This window comes from Phocoena sinus, chromosome 15 (genome assembly GCF_008692025.1).
Source record: "Phocoena sinus isolate mPhoSin1 chromosome 15, mPhoSin1.pri, whole genome shotgun sequence".
Taxonomy (NCBI): Eukaryota; Metazoa; Chordata; class Mammalia; order Artiodactyla; family Phocoenidae; genus Phocoena; species Phocoena sinus.
In genome coordinates, this window is record NC_045777.1 from 24,508,043 (window position 1) to 24,532,360 (window position 24,318).

Genomic DNA, 24,318 nt, shown 5'->3' on the forward strand with positions numbered 1-24,318 from the left:
GATGTCACAAAGGGGCCCGCCCGCCTCGCGTCACCGACCGGCGGAGCGGCGGCCAATCCCATGTTGCGGATCCCCCCTCCCCGCCTCCTCCACGGTTCGCTGGCTAGTGGCTCCTTCCCCGGGATCCCGACTCCGATCCTAGGGGCGGCGGCCCGGAGAAGCGACTGCAGGAAGCTTGGACCCCCTACCCCTGGACGACCCACGGACCTCTCAAAGAGGAGGGTTCCCACTCCTTTCTACGAGATCCCCATCTTCCTGCACTCCCTTCGCCTATCTCAGCGCCCTCACCTCTCGCACTGCCCCTCTTGTCCTTTCACCTGCATCCTATATCCACGTCCCTCAATCTTTACCCTTTTCTCAACTCCACACCAAGTTCGTGCACCTCCCTCCTCCTCACCACCCTTCTCCCTGCTCTCCCTTTTCTGTCTCACCTTCTCAGCGTATGCGTTCGCTGCTTTCCCACCCCATTTTTCCTCAGCTGGGCAGGCTTGAGAGTTGGGGGACATCCCTTTTCTCTGGTTCCAGGGGATCACCCGGCAGTATAGAAGAGTTGGTTAGGCTGACAGGAAATTTTGCGGAGTAGGACTTGGAGAGGAATTGCTCTGGGCTGAATAACCATTGAGTGCTCAGCACTGGAACGTTTACACACCTTATTAACCCATTTTGCTGCAGGGGCTGGACAGAAAAGTGACAGGGCAGGGACTGGTTATTAGCCCGGATTTACACACACAGAAACAGACAAATCTCACTAACTGTTAGTATGTAGATTCATATTCAATAATACACTCAACAGAAACTATTGCCGCTGCCAGACCAGTAGCTGACATTTATTGAACACTTACTGAGTGCCAGGCACTGTGCTATACTGCTTTATATGTGTTTTGATCTTCACAACAGTCCCAAAAGGTGGGTGTTATCCTCCTTTTCCAGTTGAGGAAACAGCCTCAGAGAGCCTAAGTGACTTCCCAAGGTCACACAGCTAGAGTAAATGGCAGAGCCAGGATTTGAACCCATAGTTCCTGGCTCCAACTCTCTCCACTCTCTACATGCACCAGATTATCAAAACCCCAGAGTGCTTCAGCCTCCACCAGGAGACCTGGGCACAGCCCTGATTTCCCCCAAACTTGCTGTGTGACCTCAAGCAAGTCATGTTACCTCTTTGGGCCTCAATTTCCTTATCTGTCAAATCTAACATACCCAGTTACCTTTTTTTTTTTTTTTGGCTGCTGCGCTCTGGCTTTCTCTAAATGCAGCGAGCAAGGGCTACTCTTCGTTGCGGTGTGAGGGCTTCTCATTGTGGTGGTTTCTCTTGTTGCATAGCATGGGCTCTAGGCACATGGGCTTCAGTAGCTGCGGCATACGGGCTCAGTAGTTGTGGCGCACGGGCTTAGTTGCTCCGCAGCATGTGGGATATTCCCGGACCAGGGATCGAACTTGTGTCCCCTGCATTGGCAGGCGGATTCTTAACCACTGAGCCACCAGGGAAGTCCCAATTTTCCTTTTAGATATTCTTTCAAACTCTCCATCCTCAGGTTTATTCCAATCCCATATTCTAGGCCCCCAGCATTCCCAGTGGCCTGGGAAATGCCTGAAAGACTACAAATACACATCCTCAGAGTCTCCAGAGGTTCTGGGTCCTTTCTTAGTAGAGCAGGGATGGTGGGGATGGGTCTGTGAGCTGTCCATCTGGTCCATCAGGAGGCAGGGGGTGAGCTAGGCCAGAGCTTCTGCTCTGGTGATAAAATCCCAGCCAAATATCAAACCCTAGAAGGACTCCTCTGTCCTAGCAACTAGGAGAAGGATCCTGGAAATAATACCCAGAGGCTTGACCGGGGTGTAGGGGATGTAGAGCAGTGTTTTGGCCCTTGGAGGGTTGTCCCCAAAGCATCCTCATTCTTTGCAACCCTGAGTCTCTGCCCATCACATCTGCTTCCTGCTAACCTCATACCCTCTCTCGACCTCTCGCTGACTTAAAGTAAATAATCCCTAACATGCCTCTCTTGTCACACCACTTGCCTGCTCTAAAACCTTCTGTGGCTCCCACAGTACCATGCTCCTTAATACAGCATTTGTGGCCTTCCATGATCCAGCCCCAGTTCTCTCCAGCTTTATTCCCCTTCTTCACTTACACACACCTTGTGCTAAGGTCAAACTCCTCATTGTCTCTTCAACTCTCTCCCACAACCACACTTTGGCTCAAGCTCTTTCCTGGAATGCCCTCTTCAGACCTTTCTGAATTCAGAGCTTTCCTGTCTTCAAGATTCCACTCACCCTGTCTTCCTCTAGGTAGCCTTTCCTGTCCTCACCCATGGTCCAGAGCTACCTTGATGGACAGTACAGTTATTTATTTGTTCAATAAACAGTAAGTCATGGTGACTAATTGTGTGTATGTGTTTTCCCAGGTAGATGGTGGGCATCCCAAATGCAGGATCTCAGTCCATATACTCCCATCACTCAGCCTGTGCTAGGCCTGGCATAGAGTAGACTCTAATCAAAGGCTCAACGATTAAAAGCTGGGGACTTCCCTGGTGGTGCAGGGGTTGAGAATCCCCTGCCAATGCAGGGGATATGGGTTCAAGCCCTGGTCCGGGAAGATCCCACATGCTGCGGAGTAACTAAGCCCGTGCCCCACAACTACTAAGCCCATGTGCCACAACTACTGTGGCCTAGAGCCGGTGCTCTGCAACAAGAGAAGCCACTGCAATGAGAAGCCCGTGCACCGCAATGAACAGTAGCCCCAGCTCGCCGTAACTAGAGAAAAGCCCACGTGCAGCAATGATGACCCAACACAGCCAAAAAACAGAAAAAAAAAGGTTGATAGATACTGCCAAATAGCCTCTAGGATGTACAGATTTATACTGCTTGTAGATTCGTTTGTTTTTTTCTACATAAATATGTCATATGATAGGACTTCCCTGGTGGTGCAGTGGTTGAGAGCCTGCCTGCCAATGCAGGGGACACGGGTTCAAGCCCTGGTCCGGGAGGATCCCACATGCCGCGGAGCAACTAAGCCCATGCGCCACAACTACTGAGGCTGCACTCTGGAACCTGCAGCCACAACTGCTGAGTCCACGTGCCACAACTATGGAAGCCTGTGCGCCTAGGGCCCGTGCCCCGCAACAAGAGAAGCCACAGCAATGAGAAGCCTGCAACAAGGAGCAGCCCCCGCTCGCCGCAACTAGAGAAAGCCCGCGCACAGCAGTGAAGACCCAATGCAGCCAAAACTAAATTACTTAATTAATGTTTTCTTCTTTCTTTCTTTTTTTTTTTTTTTTTTGCGGTACGCGGGCCTCTCACTGTTGTGGCCTCTCCCGTTGCGGAGCAGAGGCTCCGGACGTGCAGGCTCAGCGGCCATGGCTCACGGGCCCAGCCGCTCCGCGGCATGTGGGGTCTTCCCTGACCGGGACATGAACCTGTGTCCCCTGCATCGGCAGGCAGACTCTCAACCACTGTGCCACCAGGGAAGCCCCTAATTAATTTTTTTAAAATGTCATATGATATACTCTGTCCTACAGACTCACATATTTCACTCAGTAATACGACACAGGAGTTCTACCTATGTCAATATACACAGATCTTCCTCATTACAAACAAAACCTAAAACCATCTTACAGTTTCCGATTGTATGGCAGAAGAAAGCTTATTTAGTTTAACACATATTGATGGACATTTGAGTGGCTTTCAATTTTTTGCTGCCACAAACAATGTAACAGTGACTCCTCTTCTATGAATAGAATAGAATCAAAGAAGTGAATTGCAAGATTGATAGGTATACATACTTAACATTTCAATAGATGCCATCAAATTGCTCTCCCACAATGTTGTACCAATTTAACTTCCACTAACGGTGCATGAGAACCTTAGGTTTTCATCTTGAACTGGCCCCTGTGCTTTCTCCTGGATCAAAGCTCCAAGTCCCAGTTATCACTGGGATCATCCAGACCCTGAGCCCTACTCTGCAGAATCCTGAGTGGATAAGCCAAGTGTTGGGAGGAATGAACACAGAAAAGGGGCAGGCTGTCCCCCACTTGCCAGATAGTCACCCAGGGGACATGACTCTCTCCAAAGGAAAGGCTACATTGGGAGTGGGAGAAATTGAGCTCTCCTTCAATACGAGTGTCTGAGAGGAGGTTTGGTATCAACAAATGCACTGAACTTCTACTCTGGGTGGGGAGGGTCTTAAGCTGGGTGTCTTGACGTAGAGATGAGTCAGACCCTGTCTCTGCCCTCTCAGAGCTTGATGCTCACGGAGAAAATAGACAAGTAAACAGACAGTGACAGTTCTGTCTACTAAGTATTGAGCTGGACTTCCTTTTCTGACAATATCTGGAACTTCCTGCTACGTAACACATGGAAATGCTGGAAATAAAAACAGTAAACATCCTTTTATTTTTTTTAATTTTTTAATTTTTTTATAAATTTATTTATTTTTTGGCTACGTTGGGTCTTTGTTGCTCCAGGCGGGCCTTCTCTAGTTGTGGCAAGTGGGAGCTACTCTTTGTGTGGTGTGTGGGCTTCTCATTGTGGTGGCTTCCCTTGTTGTGGAGCATGGGCTTCAGTAGTTGCAGCACACAGGCTCAATAGTTGTGGCTTGTGGGCTCAGTAGTTGTGGCGCACGGGCTTAGTTGCTCCGTGGCATGTGGGATCTTCCTGGACCAGGGCTCGAAACCATGTCCCCTGCGTTGGCAGGCAGATTCTTTTTTTTTGTTTTTGTTTTTGTTTTTTTGCGGTACGCGGGCCTCTCACTGTTGTGGCCTCTCCCGTTGCGGAGCACAGGCTCTGGACGCGCAGGCTCAGTGGCCATGGCTCACGGGCCCAGCCACTCCGCGGCATGTGGGATCTTCCCGGACCGGGGCACAAACCCGTGTCCCCTGCATTGGCAGGCGGACTCTCAACCACTGCACCACCAGGGAAGCCTGGCAGGTGGATTCTTAACCACTGTGCCACTAGGGAAGTCCCAAACATACTTTTAAATACATTTAACATTTAATGGACCTGCAACCATTTGGATTTTAACAGACATTTGGGGAGATGAAGGCTTGGGCTTGCATGAAGTTAGGGATTGGAACTGAGACCCTTGATATATCTAGGACACTTGAAGGGCTATACCCACAGTGAAAGTACAGACTAGGGGAAAACAAAAAAACAAACATCTGAGTACTAGCAAAGAAGACAAAAAGGATCTATGTCCATCCTGACCTGGTCTTAGGGTAGGGGAAAGAAACTATCTTCTGAGAATTTGAAACTGCATGCCTGTCCTTGATGAGTATGGGGTGATGAGTGTGGGGTTCATATTTACATCACCTGCATGTCTAGGAATCTCCAAGGCTGAGAAATTAACATCAAAGGAGACCTACTCCAAAAGTACCTCTCAGATGCCTAGCAGAAACTAATACAAATCCTCTTTGGATCTCCTCCGTGGACCCCCTCCTCTTTCCCCAGCCATTGCAGGTTACACAGAATTCCTGTATATAAAGCCCTTCTAAACAGCTGATAATCCACAAGGAAAAAACTGATGAAATACACGAGGAAACAATCCACCATGAATAAAATTCAGTAGACACAATGAAGAGAAGAATCAGACTCCCAAGAACTTCAGGTAACAGAATTATCAGATAGTGATCATTAGAGTGCAGGTTAGAGGCAGCTGCTAAGTGTTTTGGAAGCATATAGAAAGAACTGACTCCTTGATGAAATCAAAGTCTTCCTAAGAATGAGCCTTGAAGGATAAGTGGGACTTTGCTAAGTGAGGACAGATGCTGTTGAGTAGCTGGTGGGGTGCACAAAGCATAATGTACCAAGGCAATGACCACTGATAGTTTATTTTTTCAGATGCAAATAGGGCAGAAAAGTAGGGGATGAGGCAAGAGAGGTAGGTAAGGGGATAGATCATGCTGGCCCTATGAACTGTCTCAAGAACTTTCATTCTTCAACTAAATGTACAAGAAAGCCAGTGAAGGGTTTTAAGTGAGAGGTTAGTGATATTCATTCATTCATTTGTTCATTCATTCAACAATAAATGTCAGACATGGAGAATGGTTGGAGAATGGAGGGTGGTGTCAGGAGAGAATAGCAGACATGTAGGTGAGAAATGCTGGTGGCTTAGACCAGGGTGGTGGCAGTGAAGATGGAGAGGAGTAGGTGGATTTGACTGATATTTAGGTCAAAGCGAGAAGGTATATAAGGGACGGGAAAGTGGGAGGTATCAGGGCTGATTCCTAGATTTTTGGCTGAGCAACTGAAAGATTAGTGCCGCCATTCACAGAGGTAAGGAATTAAGGAGGAAGAGTGAGTTGTTGGAAAGAAGACACTGAGCTCAGTTTTAGATAATTGGAGTTTAAAGTGACTTTGTGATAACCAGGTGGCAATGTCTAGGAGGTAGTTTGATGCATAATGTCTGAATCTCAACAAGAGAAATCTGGAAATTTCTGAGCTGGAAATAAAGATCTAAGAGTCATCAATATACAAATGGTAATTGAAGTCAGGGAGGTCTACGAGAGTCGAGAGTCCTTTGGGAGGCTGAGTTCCATCTTCTGTTGTATTGGTTAAGAGATTTTTGTTGCAAGTAATTAATGATCCAACTCAAACTGGATTAAATTAGAAAAGGAACTTGGTCGAAATGTCCATCAATAATTGCTGCAGGCAAGGCTTGATCCAGTGGCCCAAATAATGGAACTAAGCTCTAGTCTTTTCTAATTTCTCCAAAACACTTCCTAGGAGTTGGCTTAATTTTTGACAGGCCCTCTGTGAACACAGTGATACTGTAAGGGAATGCCTCTGCCATGGCACCACGATGACCTTGCATGTATTCATTCATATAGGCCACACTGGCAAAGGTATGAAAAGCTTATCTAAGTCTTGGCAGAATGCCTTGTGATCCTCCCAGAACATGAGAGAATGGAAGGCTTGTAAGGCAGTGAGGCCACCTTCCACTTGCCTCCCTATCTCCCCTGGGAGGCTGCCCTGAGACGGTTTTCTTATTGCTTCCCAGGCTCTGATGAGATATGGGGCTTTCTGCCCTCCCTACTCAGAATGGAGCTGCAGAATATAAAACCTGTTAATTGAACTCTAGGATCGGCTCCTCAGCAATAGGGTATCCTACAACCCATGTTACAATTGTTCAGCCCCTTTTGTTTCAGTGTCATCCTTTTTGGTGTGTGGAACAAGGATCACAGGAAGCTGGCTTGTTCTTCTTGCTGTCTATGTAAATAATACACCATTTAAATCAAAAACTGGCTCATTGTATCTTTACTGGTAGAATCAGTCAGGCCTTAGCCTTGGCCTTGCCTTACTTTGTCTTATATGTATAAGTTACCAGCTGCTCCTGGGTCTGGGTGCTTCCAAGCTCAAACCCGTGGAAAAGAAAAAGCCTATTGCCCAAATGGCTCAGTCCAAAATTCCAGAACTGAATCTTGTTGGCTCTGATTGACCTGATTTGGGTCATACACTCATGCCTGAGCCAATCACTGTGGCTAGGGATTTGGAACTATTGGTCAATTTAAGCCATTTAGGGCTCATTCCTGGAAATGAGTGAGAGAGTGAGGTCAATCTCACTCAAATCACCTGGCTGAGAATTCAGGGTCCTGTTAGGAAAAGGGAAAGAGGGAATGGATACCAGAAAGCAGTAAGCAAAGCCCACTATACCTGTCTCCTTTCCCAGAGCAGTGTGTATTTGGGGGGAGGGCATGAGGGATCTGGATACATACTTATGGAGGGTGTGGCTCCTGAAGAGAGAGAGGTTCAGAGAGAAGAGGCTGGGGGACGGAGAACAAATCTTTAGCCTTTGGAGGCCTAGTTTACATCTTGGTTTTCCTAACAGGATGGCTTTTGCAATAGTGGGCAGTTGTGGTCGGGGACATGAAGGAAATTGAGAGGGCTTGAGGTACTAGCTCCCGGAAATGTATCCCCAGGGCATTATGTAAGACCAGATCTCTGGTTCCTTTTGGGCCCTTACAATACTTGGGTCCAAGTGTTGAGGGGGGAACTGGTGCGGATATCCCAAGGGGCCTCACCAGAGACCCAGCCCAGGAGCAAGAGGCAGCCAACATAGGAGACAAATGCTGAGAACCATGATTTCTGGGCCTGGTGCCACCACTGACTTGGTGTGCGATCCTGGGCCAGGCACTGCTCCTGCCTGGGCCTTAATTTCCCACTCTGTATGATGGACTAGACCAGATCTTTCTTACTTTTTCAATCTCAAGGATGCCTTCATTTTTCCCTACATGCTACTGTCTTCAACTCACCCCTGCTTGTTGAGTTGTTATTGTTTTTAAGTTTTTATATAATTTATTGTCTTCTGGTGAAAAATCTGCACAAACACAGATCAAGTCAGTGCTGTATCTTTAATCCTTCCTTTCACTTTTAGAGCAACCTTGACTTTTTTCACTCTGTTCTTATATTGTTTTTGCTGATTTTCTTGAGTTCTCTCCTTCTCATCCAGGCCATATCTTACAAATCTCTGTTTGCGTTGATTTCTCTTCGCATAATCCAAGAAATTGTAAAATTTATAAAAGTCTGTTGCTTTGCCACCACCAAAGTGGCTTCAAATCTGAAGACAAAAACATCTGATGTGTTCTCTTGGTTAGTTTTCTCAAATTCTGTCTTAGGTACTTTTGCCTTCCCAGGATAAAGGACCACTATGACCATTTGTTTCTGCAGAAATGGTATGTCCTGAATTTCCTTGCCTGGCTGGTTACTGTGTCACATAATGGTGGCTGCTCGGGACTTCCTGGGTGGCTCAGTGGTTAAGAATCCACCTGCCAACGCAGGGGACATGGGTTTGAGTCCCATCCACGAAGATCCCACATGCCAAGGAGCAACTAAGCCCGTGCGCCACAACTACTGGGCCCGTGAACTACAACTACTGAAGCCCACGTGCCTAGAGCCCGCGCTCCGCAACAAGAGAGGCCACCGCAATGAGAAGCCCACGCACCACAACAAAGAGAAGCCCCCGCCCACCGCAACTAGAGAAAGCCCGCACACAGCAACGAAGACACAATGCAGCCAAAAATAAATAAAATAATTAATTAATTAATTTAAAAAAACATTAAAAAGAAAATGGTGGCTGCTCATCAGGCAGCCAGGGAGGAAAAAAGCCCTATTTAAAGATTTTGTATACTCCTCAATCTGAGATTGTTGCTCTAAGTTTCTGTCTCAATTTTTTTATTAATGAAAGTCTCAGACCTTTACAGGAGCCAGGGTCTGAGTGCCGGAGATAAGAAATAGGGGGTTTTGGGAAACAATGGATCAATGCTCCCTCCAAAATATCTCTTGAATACACCCTTGAATCCTCATGAAGTCTGGTTCCCCAGGTTGCTCTTTCACCCAGTTTAGCTCCCTCATAGCCTCCTAGTTAATTTCCTTTATGGTAAAGATGGCCAAAATCAGTTTGCTATTTCGAGTAGAAAAAAATGTACTTGATAAGTTGTAACTTCATAGCCTAGTGCAGGATCTGGCAATGGTGGGTGTTCAATAAATGCTAAAGAAAAACTACCCAGGTGTGTGGCTTAAAGCTGGTTATTCAGAGCCTCAATTCCTTCTTCTCTAGGTAACCCATACATCATCTGGGATGTCAGGAGAGAAATCACCTTGTTTGCTCCTTTATTATTTCCCTCACTTCAATTCTCTACCCTTCCTTCTCAGCTACAACAACAAAACAACCCAACCTAACTCGATTCAACCCAACCCAAATTCCTCTCATCTTCTCACGCATAGAAGCTTAACCACAACATCTGGATCCTGGTTCTGCCACTTATTAGCTGTGTGACCCCAGACAAATGACTAAATCTCCTTGTGTCTTAGTTTCCTCATCTGCGTGTGGTGATGGGGAAATTATAGTACCTGTAGTATGTGTGTATGTGTGTGAGTGTGTGTGTTTGTATATGTATAATTATATATATATATAATTTGTATTGTAAACAGCATGTAAAGCACTTAAAATAATACCTAGCACACAATACGCACTGAATATTTGCTAGCTATTATTACTATTTTCATCTTTTTTTGCATAAACTACTGGATACCTAGGCCTTCAGGGTAATGTTTTTCAGTGTATGGCTCCTGAACCACCAGCATCAGGATAATCTGGAGAGATTAAGAATGCAGGTTCCTGGGCTCCACCCCAGGCCACAGTCTCTAGGGCAGAACTAGGAAATTTACATTTAATAAATACATTTCCCAAGTGATTTTTAAAAATTAGTTAACTTTTGGCTGCGTTGGGTCTTCATTTCTGCGCATGGACTTTCTCTAGTTGAGGCCAGTGGGGGCTACTCTTCGTTGTGGTACGCAGGCGTCTTCTTGTGGTGTCTTCTCTTGTTGCGGAGCACAGGCTCTAGGTGCATGGGCTTCCGTAGTTGTGGCTCGCCAGCTCTAGAGCGCAGGTTCAGTAGTTGTGGTGCTCTGGCTTAGTTCCTCCATGGCATTTGGGATCTTCCCGGACCAGGGGTCGAACCCGTGTCCCCTGCATTGGCAGGCGGATTCCTAACCACTGTGCCACCAGGGAAGCCCTGCCTTTTGTCTTGTTTATGGTTTCCTTTGCTGTGCAAAGGCTTTTAAGTTTAATTAGGTCACATTCGCTTATTTTTGTTTTTATTTTCATCACTCTAGGAGGTGGGTCATAAAAGATCTTGCTGTGATTTATATCAAAGAGTGTTTTTCCTATGTTTTCCTCCGAGAGTTTTATAGTGTCCAGTCTTACATTTAGGTCTTTAATCCATTTTGAGTTCATTTTTGTGTATGGCGTTAGGTAGTGTTCTAATTTCATTCTTTTACATGTAGTTGTCCAGTTTTCCCAGCACCATTTATTGAAGAGGCTGTCTTGTCTCCATTGTATATTCTTGCCTCCTTTGTCATAGATTAGGTGACCATAAGTGCGTGGGTTTATCTCTCGGCTTTCTATCCTGTACCATTGATCTGTATTTCTGTTTTTGTGCCAGTACCATACTGTCTTGATTACAGTAGCTTTGTAGTATAGTCTGAAGTCAGGGAGCCTAATTCCTCCAGCTCCATTTTTCTTTCCTAAGATTGCTTTGGCTATTCGGGATCTTTTGTGTTTCCATACAAATTGTATAATTTTTTGTTCTAATTCTGTGAAAAATGCCATTGGTAATATGATAGGGATTGCATTGAACCTGTAGATTGCTTTGGGTAGTATAGTCATTTTCAAAATATTGATTCTTCCAATCCAGGAGCATGGTATGTCTCTCCATCTGTTTGTATCATCTTGGAGTTCTTTCACCAAGTCGTTCTTGATTATGCAACCTGTTTCATATCTTTCACAGGTCTTAAATTCCTTATATACTTATTTAATATTTTAATTACTATAGCTAACATTTGAGCACTCACCATAAGCACTTTTCATACATTAATTAACGAAGTGGTGTGCTACTTATGCTTGTCAATGGCACTCCAAACTCCAGAAACCCAATTTGTACTCTTTGCCCATTTCTATGGTGTAAAGACTCCCATAGGTTGGGATTTTAAACTATCAACCTGAAGTCGCTGAATACGTATAATACCATTATACAGTATTTGCCATAGTGATAATAGTAGTGGTAAATAAACTCAAGACCACAAATAAAACGAGAGTGTAGTAAAATAATTAGGAAGTGATGTGTTTTGAGTATTTATTATCTTGTTTTTTACATAACTTGTTTAATTGTATGCTTATATAATTTAATTTTTGATAATGGCTGTGTTTAAAAGCAACTAGCAACATTTCTAAGCATTCCTCAATCATTTCTAGCTAGCCCACAACAAGCCAACAACCAGCACATTCTTCAGATGAGGGACCTGAGGCACAGAAAGGTTAAGCAACTTGTTCAAGGCCGCAGAGCTAATAAATCTGTAACTGTATCCTCAGAACCCAATACCGTGCCTGGCTTATAGTTTGTAGTCTATCAACAATTGTAGGATAAATAAATGAACACATATTTAATACTCTTTTAAAAACATAAAAAGGGAAAGAAACATTAAAAACATACACACAGGAGTGAAATTAACATCTCTTTAAAACTCGCTCACAATCCTAGAACGATTACTGCCTTCACCTATCTACTTTCAGCAGCACTTCGGCTCCTGGGCGCTTTTACAATTCACCGGCTACCTTAGGAGGCGTCGCCCAGCACTTTGCTACGAGCTCGAGTCGCCCCGCTTTCCGTCGTCCCGCCCTATTTCGCCGCAAGGCCTCCTGGGAGTGGTAGTCCCCAGTCTCGCAGCTCCGGCGGCAGCAGCTAGGCGCGCCGGGCCGCGGAACTACACGGGGCGGTGCACAAGTCGAGAGGCTCTTCCACCTCGCTTTTCCCTCCCCGCCTGCGCGGCCGCCCTAGCTATCATGGCGGCTCCCTTGGCCCTGGTGTTGGTAGTGGCAGTGACCGTGCGGGCGGCCTTGTTCCGCTCCAGTCTGGCCGAGTTTATCTCGGAGCGGGTGGAGGTGGTGTCCCCACTGAGCTCTTGGAAAAGAGGTGAGGCCACCGGCTCGAGTAGGCGGCTAGGCCCCGCCTGTGCGCTCCTGGCCTCTGTGAATGGGAGGCGGGGGCAGTGGCCGCAAGCTCAAGATTCTGGGGGAACTGACCGCTCTCTCAGGAGAGGGCGGGAGGGCGGGGCCTGAGAGCGGGCTGCTAAGGGGGTGGGCGTGGGACTGTGTGGTGAGGTTGGGGCACTAGGGGCCGGTCACCTGCGGGGTGGCGATCTGAGGGGGTGTGTCCCACTCGGGTCCTGAGCTGAGTAGCGTGGTCTGAGGACGGGTCAGGATGAGGAAAGGGCGTGCTGGGTGGAGGGGGATTTGGCGCGAGATCGCAATGTGATGTTCCTCCGGGGTGTGGGATGGTGTGTGATGGCCCGAGTGAGGGGACCAGTCCTGCCTAAGCGAGGAGAGTGTGTGAGTGAGCGTGCTTAGAAGCTTATTCTCAGTCTGGGACTTTGAGTGCATCTTTTCCTACTGTGTCTTTATAGTTCTTTAAGTTCTTCATCAAACATTGTTTACGCTGGCGCCTACAAAGAGACAGAATTTGGGCCAAAGATCCATAGGCTAGTGGGAGAGATAGATAATTATAATAATAATTATAATCATTTGTGAAAAATGTACTTCCTTTGTACGTCCAGTTCCTCCTTTGGAGTTCTGACCCTGAAGAAAGGGTCCCCTCCTTTTCCAGCTTCTTAAAGCTGTGGAATTCGAGCTAACTCTTGAAGGATGCAGAGTTTGGAAAGGGAGATTAGAAAAAGGGGAGTTCCAGGTAGAAGATAAACAGGATCAAGAAATGTTGAAGGGGGCTTCCCTGGTGGCGCAGTGGTTGAGAGTCCGCCTGCCGATGCAGGAGACACGGGTTCGTGCCCCGGTCCGGGAAGATCCCACATGCCGCAGAGCCTGCGCGTCCAGAGCCTGTGCTCCGCAACGGGAGAGGACTCAACAGTGAGAGGCCCGCGTACCGCAAAAAAAAAAAAAAAAAAAGAAAGAAATGTTTAAGGATGTGAAATGTCCGAAGTAGGGGAGTAATGGGATGGGGGTTAGGTTAGGCCCAGAGTTTGAAGATTTTTTTTGAAAACTGTCTTCCTGAAGTATGGACATGTAATAAGTGTAGAGCTCAAGGAATTTTTACAAACTGTATATGCCCATATAGCCAGGACCCAGACTAAGAAACAGAACATTACCAGCACCCCAGAAGTCCCCCTCATGTCCTCAAACTTTAAATGCTAGAGTTTTGATGTTGTCCCATAGATACTTTGGAATGGCGTAATGAATGGATGTTTTATGAATAATTAGAGCTAAGTTTCCTAAAAATACTTACTATATATCAGAGACTATGGTAAGCCTCATTTTATCCTCCAGTTTTTCTGTGTGTTAGATGGTGTTATTTTCCCCATTTTACTGATGAAGAAACTGAGGTTTGGAGAAGTTAAGTAATTTTCCCAGGTTTCCCAGTTGACAGATGGTAATAAAGATAGTTGTAATTTATATGTGTGATGGTAAGAGCTTAGACTTGATATCTTTGCATATAATATTTGCGTGTAATTATTTGTTGAACAAACTGAATTGTTTGTTGAAGCCACTTGTTTCCGGCTTTCTTCTGGATTCCATAAGATCCATCCATTTATTTGATAGTGCAACTAAAATTTATACAAATTTCTTGCTTGATAAAATGCTTGACAAAATGTGCTTCTCAGTCCAATAAAAATAATAATAACTAACACTGATGTAATGCTTTCCACATGCCAGGTACTGTTCTAAGCAGTTTAGGTATGTTAAAAAACATTTAATTTCTACAAGGGCTTTTTTTAAAAAAATAAATAAATTTATTTATTTATTTTAGTTTTGGCTGCATTGGGTCTTCATTGCTGCACATGGGCTTTCTGTAGGTGCGGTGAGCAGGGGCTACTCTTCGTTGCAGCGCACGGGCTCTAGGGCGCGTGGACTTCAGTAGTTGCAGCACGCAGGCTCAGTAATTGCGGCTCACAGGCTCTAGAGCACAGGCTCAGTAGTTGTGGCGCACGGGCTTAGTTGCTCCACAGCATGTGGGATCTTCCGGGACCAGGGCTCAAACCTGTGTCTCCTGCATTGGCAGGCGGATTCTTAACCACTGTGCCACCAGGGAAGTCCTCTACAGTGGCTTATGATGTAAATACTATTGTTAGCCCCACTTTATAGATGAGAAAATTAAAGTACAGAGAGATTGTTACTTGCCGAAAGTCACATAGATAATAATATTATGTGACTAGCTAGCAATCTTTAGGCATGGCTGTTCCACCAGAGTTCACTGTATACTATCTTGTCAAGAATAATTTTGGAACATTTCTGTCATATTTTGGCGTTTCCTCAGCCTTTGACCTAAAGATTGGGAATTATTATGGGCTTAGCTTCTTGAGTCAGGATAGAGCTCAAACTGTGAGTGCTTGTTTAGAAACCCGTTTCCAATGCAGCTGTGAGAGTCAGGGTCAGGAGGAACACTTCTGATAACGCTACTAAAAAAAACAAAACAAAACACTTATTGCTAAATAAATACAGAATTAGTAAACTGCGCACAGCAGTGTATCGCACAGTGCATTATAAGGCAAACACTTTTGTAACCATCATCCAAGTCAAGAATCAGAACTTTGCCACTTTTCCTAGAAGCCTTTCCATATACCCCATCTCAATCACAGCCTCTCATCCCCCTCATAAGTAAACCATTATTCTGTTTTTTATAATAATGACATCTTTGCTTTCTTTTTGTCTTATTACCCAAATGAGCATCCCTAGACACTATAGCTTAGTCATGGTCTTCAAAAAAAGTTTATGTATGTCTTTTAAGTCTCCCTTAATTTTAAAATTTCCCATCCATCTCATCCTTTTCTTTAGTATTTATCTGTTTAAGAACCTAGACCATTTGACCTGTAGAGTTTCCCATAGTTTGGATTTTCCTGATTGTATATTCATGGTACAGTATAACACATATCTGTCTGGTTTCTCCACCACTGAGAAATTTTCCCTTTTTATTTTTATTTTTTGGCCATGCTGTACAGCTTGTGGGATCTTAGTTTCCTGATCAGGGATTGAACCCAGGCCCTGGCAGTGAAAGCACCAAGTCCTAGCCACTGGATGACCAGGGAAGTCCTTATTTTCCCTTTTTAAGTAGTAAACGTTTGGCAGATATACTTTGGGGCTCTGTAAACATCCTGTTTCTCTTTAACTTTTTGTCCACCACTTTTTGCATTTATAGTTTGGTCTTCCCTGCAGCAGTCATTACTGTGGTGTTCTAATGGCAACGTTTCTATTTCCCTCATTCCTTTTTTTTGTTTGTTTTATTTTTATTTATTTACTTTATGGAAACATAGTTGATGTATAATATTATATAATTTATAGGTATATAATATAGTGATTCACAGTTTTTAAAGGTTGTGCTTTATTTATAGTTGTTATAAAATATTGGCTATATTCCCTGTGTTGTAGAATATATTATAGCTTATTTTATACATAATAGTTTATACCTCTTAATCTCCTACTCCTATATTGCCCCCCCCTTCCCTCTCCCCACTGATAACCACTAGTTTGTTCTCTGTATCTCTGAGTCTGCTTCTTTTTTGTTATATTCACTAGTTTGTTGTATTTTTTTAGATTCCACATATAAGTGATATCATATTTGTCTTTCTCTGACTTATTTCACTTAGCATAATGCCATCCAAGTCCATCCATGTTGCTTCAAATGGCAAAATTTCATTATTTTTTTATGGCTGAGTAGTATTCCATTGTATATATACATATACCACATCTTCTTTATCCATTCATCTGTTGATGGACACTGAGGTTCCTTCCATATCTTGGTAATTGTAAATAATGCTGCTATGAACATTGGGTGCATGTATCTTTTCCAGTTAATTGTTTTTTTAAAAAAATATATACCCAGGAGTAGAATTGCTGAGTCATATGGTAGTTCTGTTTTTAGTTTTTTGAAAAACCTCCATATTGTATTCCAAAGTGGCTACACCAATTTATATTTCCACCAACAGTGTAGGAGGGTTCCCTTTTCTCCATCCACATCCTCATCAACATTTGTTATTTGTTTTCTTTTTGATGATAGCCATTCTGATAGGTGTGAGGTGATATCTCATTGTGGTTTTGATTTGCATTTCCCTGATGATTAGCCATGTTGAGCATCTTTTCATATGCCTGTTGGCCATCTGCATTTCCTCTTCAGAAAAATGTCTATTTAGTTCTTCTGCCCTTTTTTTTTTTTTACCAGGGATTGAACTCGGGTCATGGCAGTGATAGCGCTGAGTCTTAACCACTGGACTGCCAGGGAATTCCCATATTTATTTATTCAATTATATTTATATTAGTGTGAACTCAATAAATAAATAAAAAATATTAAAATAAATAAATAAAAACAATAAGATAATTAGAAGATGTGAGAAATGTCCACAGAGAAGGAAAATGGGCAGCCACTCTCATATGCTGATTGTTTGAGTGACATTTGTATTAATTTTTCTACAGGCAACAGGTACTTTCTTTTTCTTTTTATTATTTTTAGCTGCATTGGGTCTTCGTTGCTGTGCGCGGGCTTTCTCTAGTTGAGGCGAGCGGGGACTACTCTTCGTTGTGGTATGCAGGCTTCTCATTGCAGTGGCTTCTCTTGCTGCGGAGCACGGGCTCTAGGCGTGTGGGCTCAGTAGTTGCAGCACATGGACCCTAGAGCGTGTGGGCTTCAGTAGTTGTGGTGCACGGGCTTAGCTGCTCCGAGTCATGTGGGATCTTCCTGGACCAGGGATCTAACCCACGTCCCCTGCATTGGCCATCAGGGAAGTCCTGTTATCTTGTTTTTTGGAATGGGGCAGAATATATATAAATGAAACACTTTTTAAAAAATTTATTTTTTTGGCCACACCATGCGTCTTCCAGGATCTTAGTTCCCCAACCAGGGATTGAACCTGGGACCCTGGCAGTGAAAGCGCCAGTCCTAACTATTGGACTGCCAGGGAGTTCCCAAACAAAACACTTTTAGGAGTGGATGGAAGTTACAAGGAGATCGAAGGAAGTTTATAGTTTAATATAAAATTTTCTCATAATGAGTGCTGCCCCACAATGAAAAGAGATGCTCTGTATAGAAAAAAGTTGACCGTCATCTGAAATCAAAATTTAAATTCACTCGCTGGGAATGAGGTAAAGGGGGTTAGACAAACCGTGAAGCCCTTCTTGTTCCTGGGAGTATCTAACACTTTGGATTATGGCCAATCTGCATATGTCTCTAAAGTAAGAGTGAACTTGGATGTCTTACTTTTCAGTGGTTGAAGGCCTCTCACTGTTGGACTTGGGAGTGTCTCCGTATTCTGGAGCAGTATTTCATGAAGTAAGTGTTCTTGTTTTCTTTTTTGGGTGCTAAGAGTAGTTTACAGTCACAAATGCCAAAGCCTAACTCTGTTTTGTACAAACATTTAAAGAGATCTATTTTTGAAACAGCCCTTTTTTAGATGCCCTTTGCTTAAGAAGGAGGTTTCGCAATTGCAGTGGAAGTGATCCAGATTAAGATTGTAATTTGGGGAAGCAGATGAGACTTCTGGAGAAGTTATCATTTTTATTGGCAAATAAATTGTAAACAGTTCCCAGTTCATGAATAGGTTATATGCTAATTGGCATGTAATTGGTTCTTTGGAACATACTTTCCCATGAAAACTGCCAGCAATGTTGGTTTCTTAGAAAGCCCACAAAAGCCCTTTAACCCATAAAATTAGTTCTTAAGAATAGTAAAATCACTCTTAGGTCACCATCATCTCTCAACAGCTTCCTGACAAGTCTTTCTGCATTCAGTCTTGCTCCTTTACTTCTTATTCTGCAGTCAGAGCCATCTTTCTGAAATGTGAATCTGATTTTGTCACTGTCCTGCTTAACACTGATCTCAGGATAAAATCCAAACACCTTAGGATGCATACAAAGCCCTGTGGGCCCCACTCATCACCCCAACCACACGTCTTTCCACTTTCCTTTCCCCACTTTTATTGGCTTTATCATTTAGAATAGAAGTCTTATAATTTGGCATTTTTACCCCTAATTTTTACAGTTGTCTCCCTCATACCTACTATGAGAACAATTTTTTTTGGTTCTTCTATCTAGTCTTTTTAAAACGTTCAACTTGATTCTCATGGAGATAACAACTCTTTTGCATTCATATTTCATTATATTTGTATTACTATCTAATTGAACCATAATAACAAGAACTACTAGCAGAAGCAGGTTAGGAACAATTTAAGAGACTCTTAATGAGCACACAATTCTATTATTGGGAATGGATGTGTGTGGGCATATGCAAGCGTAGCCCACTAGCCAGTGGTATGTGCTGTGGGCCTTGGGCAGTATGTTTTCTAGACAGACTAGGAACCCTCTGAGAGAGTTCTGACATGCTTTTATTATGCTCCAGCATCATATTCCCTTACCTATATCTTTCCTTATGTTGTTATCTTCTTATAGAGGGCCATTCTTCCTTCTTTTTGTGGTTGACTCTACTATTCAGATATTAGCTTTGGTTTTGCCTCCCCCAGAAAGCCATCCCTCATCACCTTAGGCTAAGTTAGGTGTTTCTCCTATATCTTCCAAAGCATCTTGTGCTTATCCTTTTCATGGCTCATATCATACTCTTGAAATTGCCTCTACTTGTTTTACCCACTGTGATGTATGCTCCTCAGAACATGTTCTGGCACCCTTTCATCACTTATTCCTAGTGCTTAGGTCTGTATCTGCATATGTATTCCAATCCCTCCTTCCCTTCTCTATTTCCTTTAACAAAGATTTAAGTACACACCAAATGCCAGCTACCCTGCTAGGTGCTAGGGATATAAAACAAGATACAGTCCTTGGCATTATTATACTTGTCTTTCTAAGAGAAACAGACAATAAGTTAGTAAAAAAGAAACAGATTTCAGAGCAAAGAATGTTGCCAGGGATAAAGAAGTTCACTTCACCATGATTAAGGGGTCAGTTCATCAAGAAGACATAACAATTCTAATGTGTATGCACCTAATAACAGAGTTTCAAAATACATGAAGACTGATAGAACTGCAAGGAGAAATAGACAACTCCCCAAATAGTCTGAGATTTCAGTATCCCTCTGTCAATGACTGATAGAACAAGCAGACAGAAAGCCAACAAAGATATAGAAGACTTGAACAACACACCAACCAACTTGACCTCATTGACATTTACAGAACATTGCATCCAATAACAGCAAAACACATAATCTTTTCAAGTATACATTTGCAAGATAGACCATATTCTGAGCCATAAAGCAAGGCTCAATAAATTTAAAAGGATTGATGTCATACACAGTATATTCTCTAACCTCAGTGGACTTAGATGAAAAATTAATACCAGAAACATACCTGGAAAATCCCCAAATATTTGGAAACTAAGTAACATATTCCTCAATAACTCATGATCAAAGAAGAAATCAGAAGGGAAATTAGAAAGTATTTTGAACTGAATGAAACGAAATCACAACCTATCAAAATATGTGGGATGTTGCTAAAGCATACTTGGGGGAAATTTATGGTGTTAAATGCCTGTATTGAAAAAGAAGAAAGGTCTCAAATCACTGACATCAGTTTCTACCTTAAGAAGCTAGAAAAAGAAGATAACTTAAACTCAAAGTAAGCAGAATAAAAGGAATAATAAAGATCTGAGAGGAAACAAATGAAACAGAAAGCAGAAAATATTGAAAGTCATGGAAACAAAGTTGGTTCTTTGGGATGAACAGTAAAATTGGTAAACATTTGAGAATGGTGGATGTGTTCACTATCTTGATTGTGGTGATGATTTCATGGGTGTGTTCATAGGTCAGAACATATCAAGTTGTATACTTTGAAAATGTGCAGTTTATTTTATACCAACTATACCTCCATAAAGCTAAATTTTGAAAAATATGATTTCACTTAAATGGTAAGTGTATGTAGAAAAATAAAGTTGAGTAAAATGATGAAGAGTGATGGTCATGTGTATGGCTATTTTAGATAGTGTTTGTAGGGAAGGCACTCTGAGGAAGTGAAATTTGAATTAGAGATCTAAATGAATCAAGCAAGCCATATGATAACCCTAATTTGGAAATGAGCTTGGCATTTGTGAGTTGCAGAAAGATGGCCGGTGTTGCTAAGGCAGAATGAGCAAAGAGGAGAGTAATAGAGATAAGCTGTAAGAAATTAGGGGTCTGATTATGTAGGACTTTTTATAGAAATGGTTAGGAGTTTGGATTTTCTTTCTATCTATGTATCTATCTTTTTTTCCCACTTTTATTGAGATATAATTGACATACAGCGCTGTGTAAGTTTAAGGTGTATAGCGGAATGATTTGACTTTTATACATCATGAAATGATGACCACAGTAAGTTTAGTGAACGTCCATTATCTCATAGAGATAATAACATCAACGAAATAGAAAAAAATTTTTTTCCTTGTGATGCAATCTCTTAGGAGTTACTCTCAACAACTTTCATATATAACATACAGCAGTGTTAATTATATTTATCGTTTGTTGTACATTACATCCTTAGTACTTATTTATCTTATAACTGGAAATTTGTACCTTTTGACCATCTTCATCCAGTTTCCCCTGCCCCTCTGGTAACCACAAATCTGATCTCTTTTTCTATAAGTTTGTTTCTTTGTTTTTGAAGTATAATTGACCTACAATACTCTGTTAGTTCCTGATATATAACACAGTGGCTCGATATTTCTATACATTTTTATTTTATTTTTAAAAATATTTATTTTATTATTTATTTATTTTTTTGGCTGCATCGTGTCTTAGTTGTAGCACATGGGGTCTTCATTGAGGCATGTGGGATCTTTTGTTGTGGCACAGGCTCTTCATTGTGGCATGAGGGCTTCTTTCTAGTTGTGGCGTGCGGGTTTTCTCTATCTAGTTGTGGTACGTGGGCTCCAGGGCGTATGGGCTCTGTAGTTTGCCGCACGTGGGCTCTCTTGTTGAGGTGTGTGAGCTCAATAGTTGTGGTGTGTGGGCTTAGTTGCCCTGCGGAATGTGGGATCTTAGTTCCCTGACCAGGGATGGAACCCACGTCCCCTGCATTGGAAGGCAGATTCTTTCTTTCTTTTTTTTTTTTTTTAACATCTTTATTGGAGTATAATTGCTTTACAATGGTGTGTTAATTTCTGCTTTATAACAAGGTGAATCAGCTATACATATACATATATCCCCATATCTCTTCCCTCTTGCATCTCCTTCCCTCCCACCCTCCCTATCCCAACCCTCTAGGTGGTCACAGAGCACCAAGCTGATCTCCCTGTGCTATGTGGCTGCTTCCAACTAGCTATCTATTTTATGTTTGGTAGTGTATGTATGTCCATGCCACTCTCTCACTTTGTCCCAGCTTACCCTTCCCCCTCCCCATGTCCTCAAGTCCATTCTCTAGTAGGTCTGTGTCTTTATTCCCATCCTGCCCCTAGGTTCTTCATGACTTTTTTTTTTTTTTAGATTCCATATATATGTGTTAGCATACGATATTTGTTTTTCTCTTTCGGACTTAATTCACTCTGTATGACAGACTCTAGGTCCATCCACCTCACTACAAATAACTCAATTTCGTTTCTTTTAATGTCTGAGTAATATTCCATTGTAAATATGTGCCACATCTTCTTTATCCATTCATCTGTTGATGGACACTTCGTTTGCTTCCATGTCCTGGCTATTGTAAATAGAGCTGCAATGAACATTGTGGTACGTGAGTCTTTTTTTTTTTTTTGCGGTACGCGGGCCTGTCACCGCTGTGGCCTCTCACGTTGCAGAGCACAGGATCCGGACGCCCAGGCTCAGTGACCATGGCTCACGGGCCCAGCTGCTCCATGGCATGTGGGATCCTCCCGGACCGGGGCACGAGCCCGTGTCCCCTGCATCGGCAGGCGGACTCTCAACCACTGCGCCAACAGGGAAGCCCCAAAGTGACTCTTTTTGAATTATGGTTTTTTCAGGGTATATGCCCAGTAGTGGGGTTGCTGGGTTGTATGGTAGTTCTATTTTTAGTTTTTTAAGGAACCTGCATACTGTTCTCCATAGTGGCTGTATCAGTTTACATTCCCACCAACAGTGCAAGAGGGTTCCCTTTTCTCCACACCGTCTCCAGCATCTATTGTTTGTAGATTTTTTTGATGATGGCCACTCTGACCAGTGTGAGATGATATCTCATTGTAGTTTTGATTTGCATTTCTCTAATGATTAATGATGTTGAGCATTCTTTCATGTGTTTGTTGGCAATCTGTATATCTTCTTTGGAGAAATGTCTGTTTAGGTTTTCTGCCCAATTTTGGATTGGGTTGTTTTATTGATATTGAGCTGCATGAGCTGCTTGTAAATTTTGGAGATTAATCCTTTGTTAGTTGCTTCATTTGCAAATATTTTTTCCCATTCTGAGGGTTGTCTTTTCGTCTTGTTTATGGTTTCCTTTGCTGTGCAAAAGCTTTTAATTTTCATTAGGTCCTATTTGTTTATTTTTGTTTTTATTTCCATTTCTCTATGAGGTGGGTCAAAAAGGATCTTGCTGTGGTATATGTCATAGAGTGTGCTGCCTATGTTTTCCTCTAAGAGTTTGATAGTGTCTGGCCTTACATTTAGATCTTTAATCCATTTTGAGTTTATTTTTGTGTATGGTGTTAGGGAGTGTTCTAATTTCATTCTTTCACATGTAGCTGTCCAGTTTTCCCAGCATCACTTATTGAAGAGACTGTCTTTTCTCCATTGTATATCGTTGCCTCCTTTGTCATAGATTAGTTAACCATAGGTGCATGGGTTTACCTCTGGGCTTTCTATCCTGTTCCATTGATCTATATTTCTGTTTTTGTGCCAGTACCATACTGTCTTGATTACTGTAGCTTTGTAGTATAGTCTGAAGTCAGGGAGCCTAATTCCTCCAGCTCCGTTTTTCTTTCTCAAGGTTGCTTTGCCTTTTCGGGGTCTTTTGTGTTTCCATACAAATTGTGAAATGTTTTGTTCTAGTTCTGTGAAAAATGCCAGTGATAGTTTGATAGGGATTGCATTGACTCTGTAGATTGCTTTGGGTAGTAGAGTCATTTTCACAATGTTGATTCTTCCAATCCAAGAACATGGTATATCTCTCCATCTATTGGTATCATCTTTGATTTCTTTCCTCAGTGTCTTATAGTTTTCTGCATACAGGTCTTTTGTCTCCTTAGGTAGGTTTATTCCTAGGTATTTTATTCTTTTTGTTGCAATGGTAAATGAGAGTGTTTCCTTAATTTCACTTCCAGATTTTTCATCATTAGTGTATAGGAATGCAAGAGATTTCTGTGCATTAGTTTTGTATTCTGCTACTTTACCAAATTCATTGATTAGCTCTAGTCATTTTCTGGTAGCATCTTTAGGGTTCTCTATGTATAGTATCATGCCATCTGCAAACAGTGACAGCTTTACTTCTTCTTCTCCAATTTGGATTCCTTTTATTTCTTTTTCTTCTCTGATTGCTGTGGCTAAAACTTCCAAAACAATGTTGAATAATAGTGGTGAGAGTGGGCCACCTTGTTTTGTTCCTGATCTTAGTGGATGGAAGGTGGATTCTTTACCACTGGACCACCAGGGAAGTCCCTATACATTTTTAAATGATCACCATGATAAGTCTAGTTGTCATTTGTCACCATACAAAGATATTATGTAATTACTGATTATATTCCCCACGCTGTACATTTCATACCTGTGACTCATTTAATTTCCTTCTTTTTTTAATAGAATCATGGATTTTTTTCAAATTTATTAATTTTTTTGGTTGCATTGAGTCTTCGTTGCTGCACATGGGCTTTCTCTAGTTGCATCGAGTGGGGGCTACTCTTCGTTGCAGTGA

General features: G+C 42.7%; 1 protein-coding gene across 1 annotated transcript in view; it reads left to right on the forward strand.

The window, feature by feature from the left end:
- The first annotated feature begins 12,140 nt into the window (after positions 1-12,140).
- The window catches only part of PIGU (phosphatidylinositol glycan anchor biosynthesis class U), a 112,687-nt gene continuing 100,509 nt past the window's right edge, over positions 12,141-24,318 (forward strand). The window contains exons 1-2 of the mRNA XM_032605132.1: positions 12,141-12,461; positions 17,752-17,816. Coding sequence (XP_032461023.1) covers positions 12,332-12,461; positions 17,752-17,816 — 195 coding nt within the window. The 5' untranslated portion in view covers positions 12,141-12,331. The remainder of the gene's footprint in view (positions 12,462-17,751; positions 17,817-24,318) is intronic.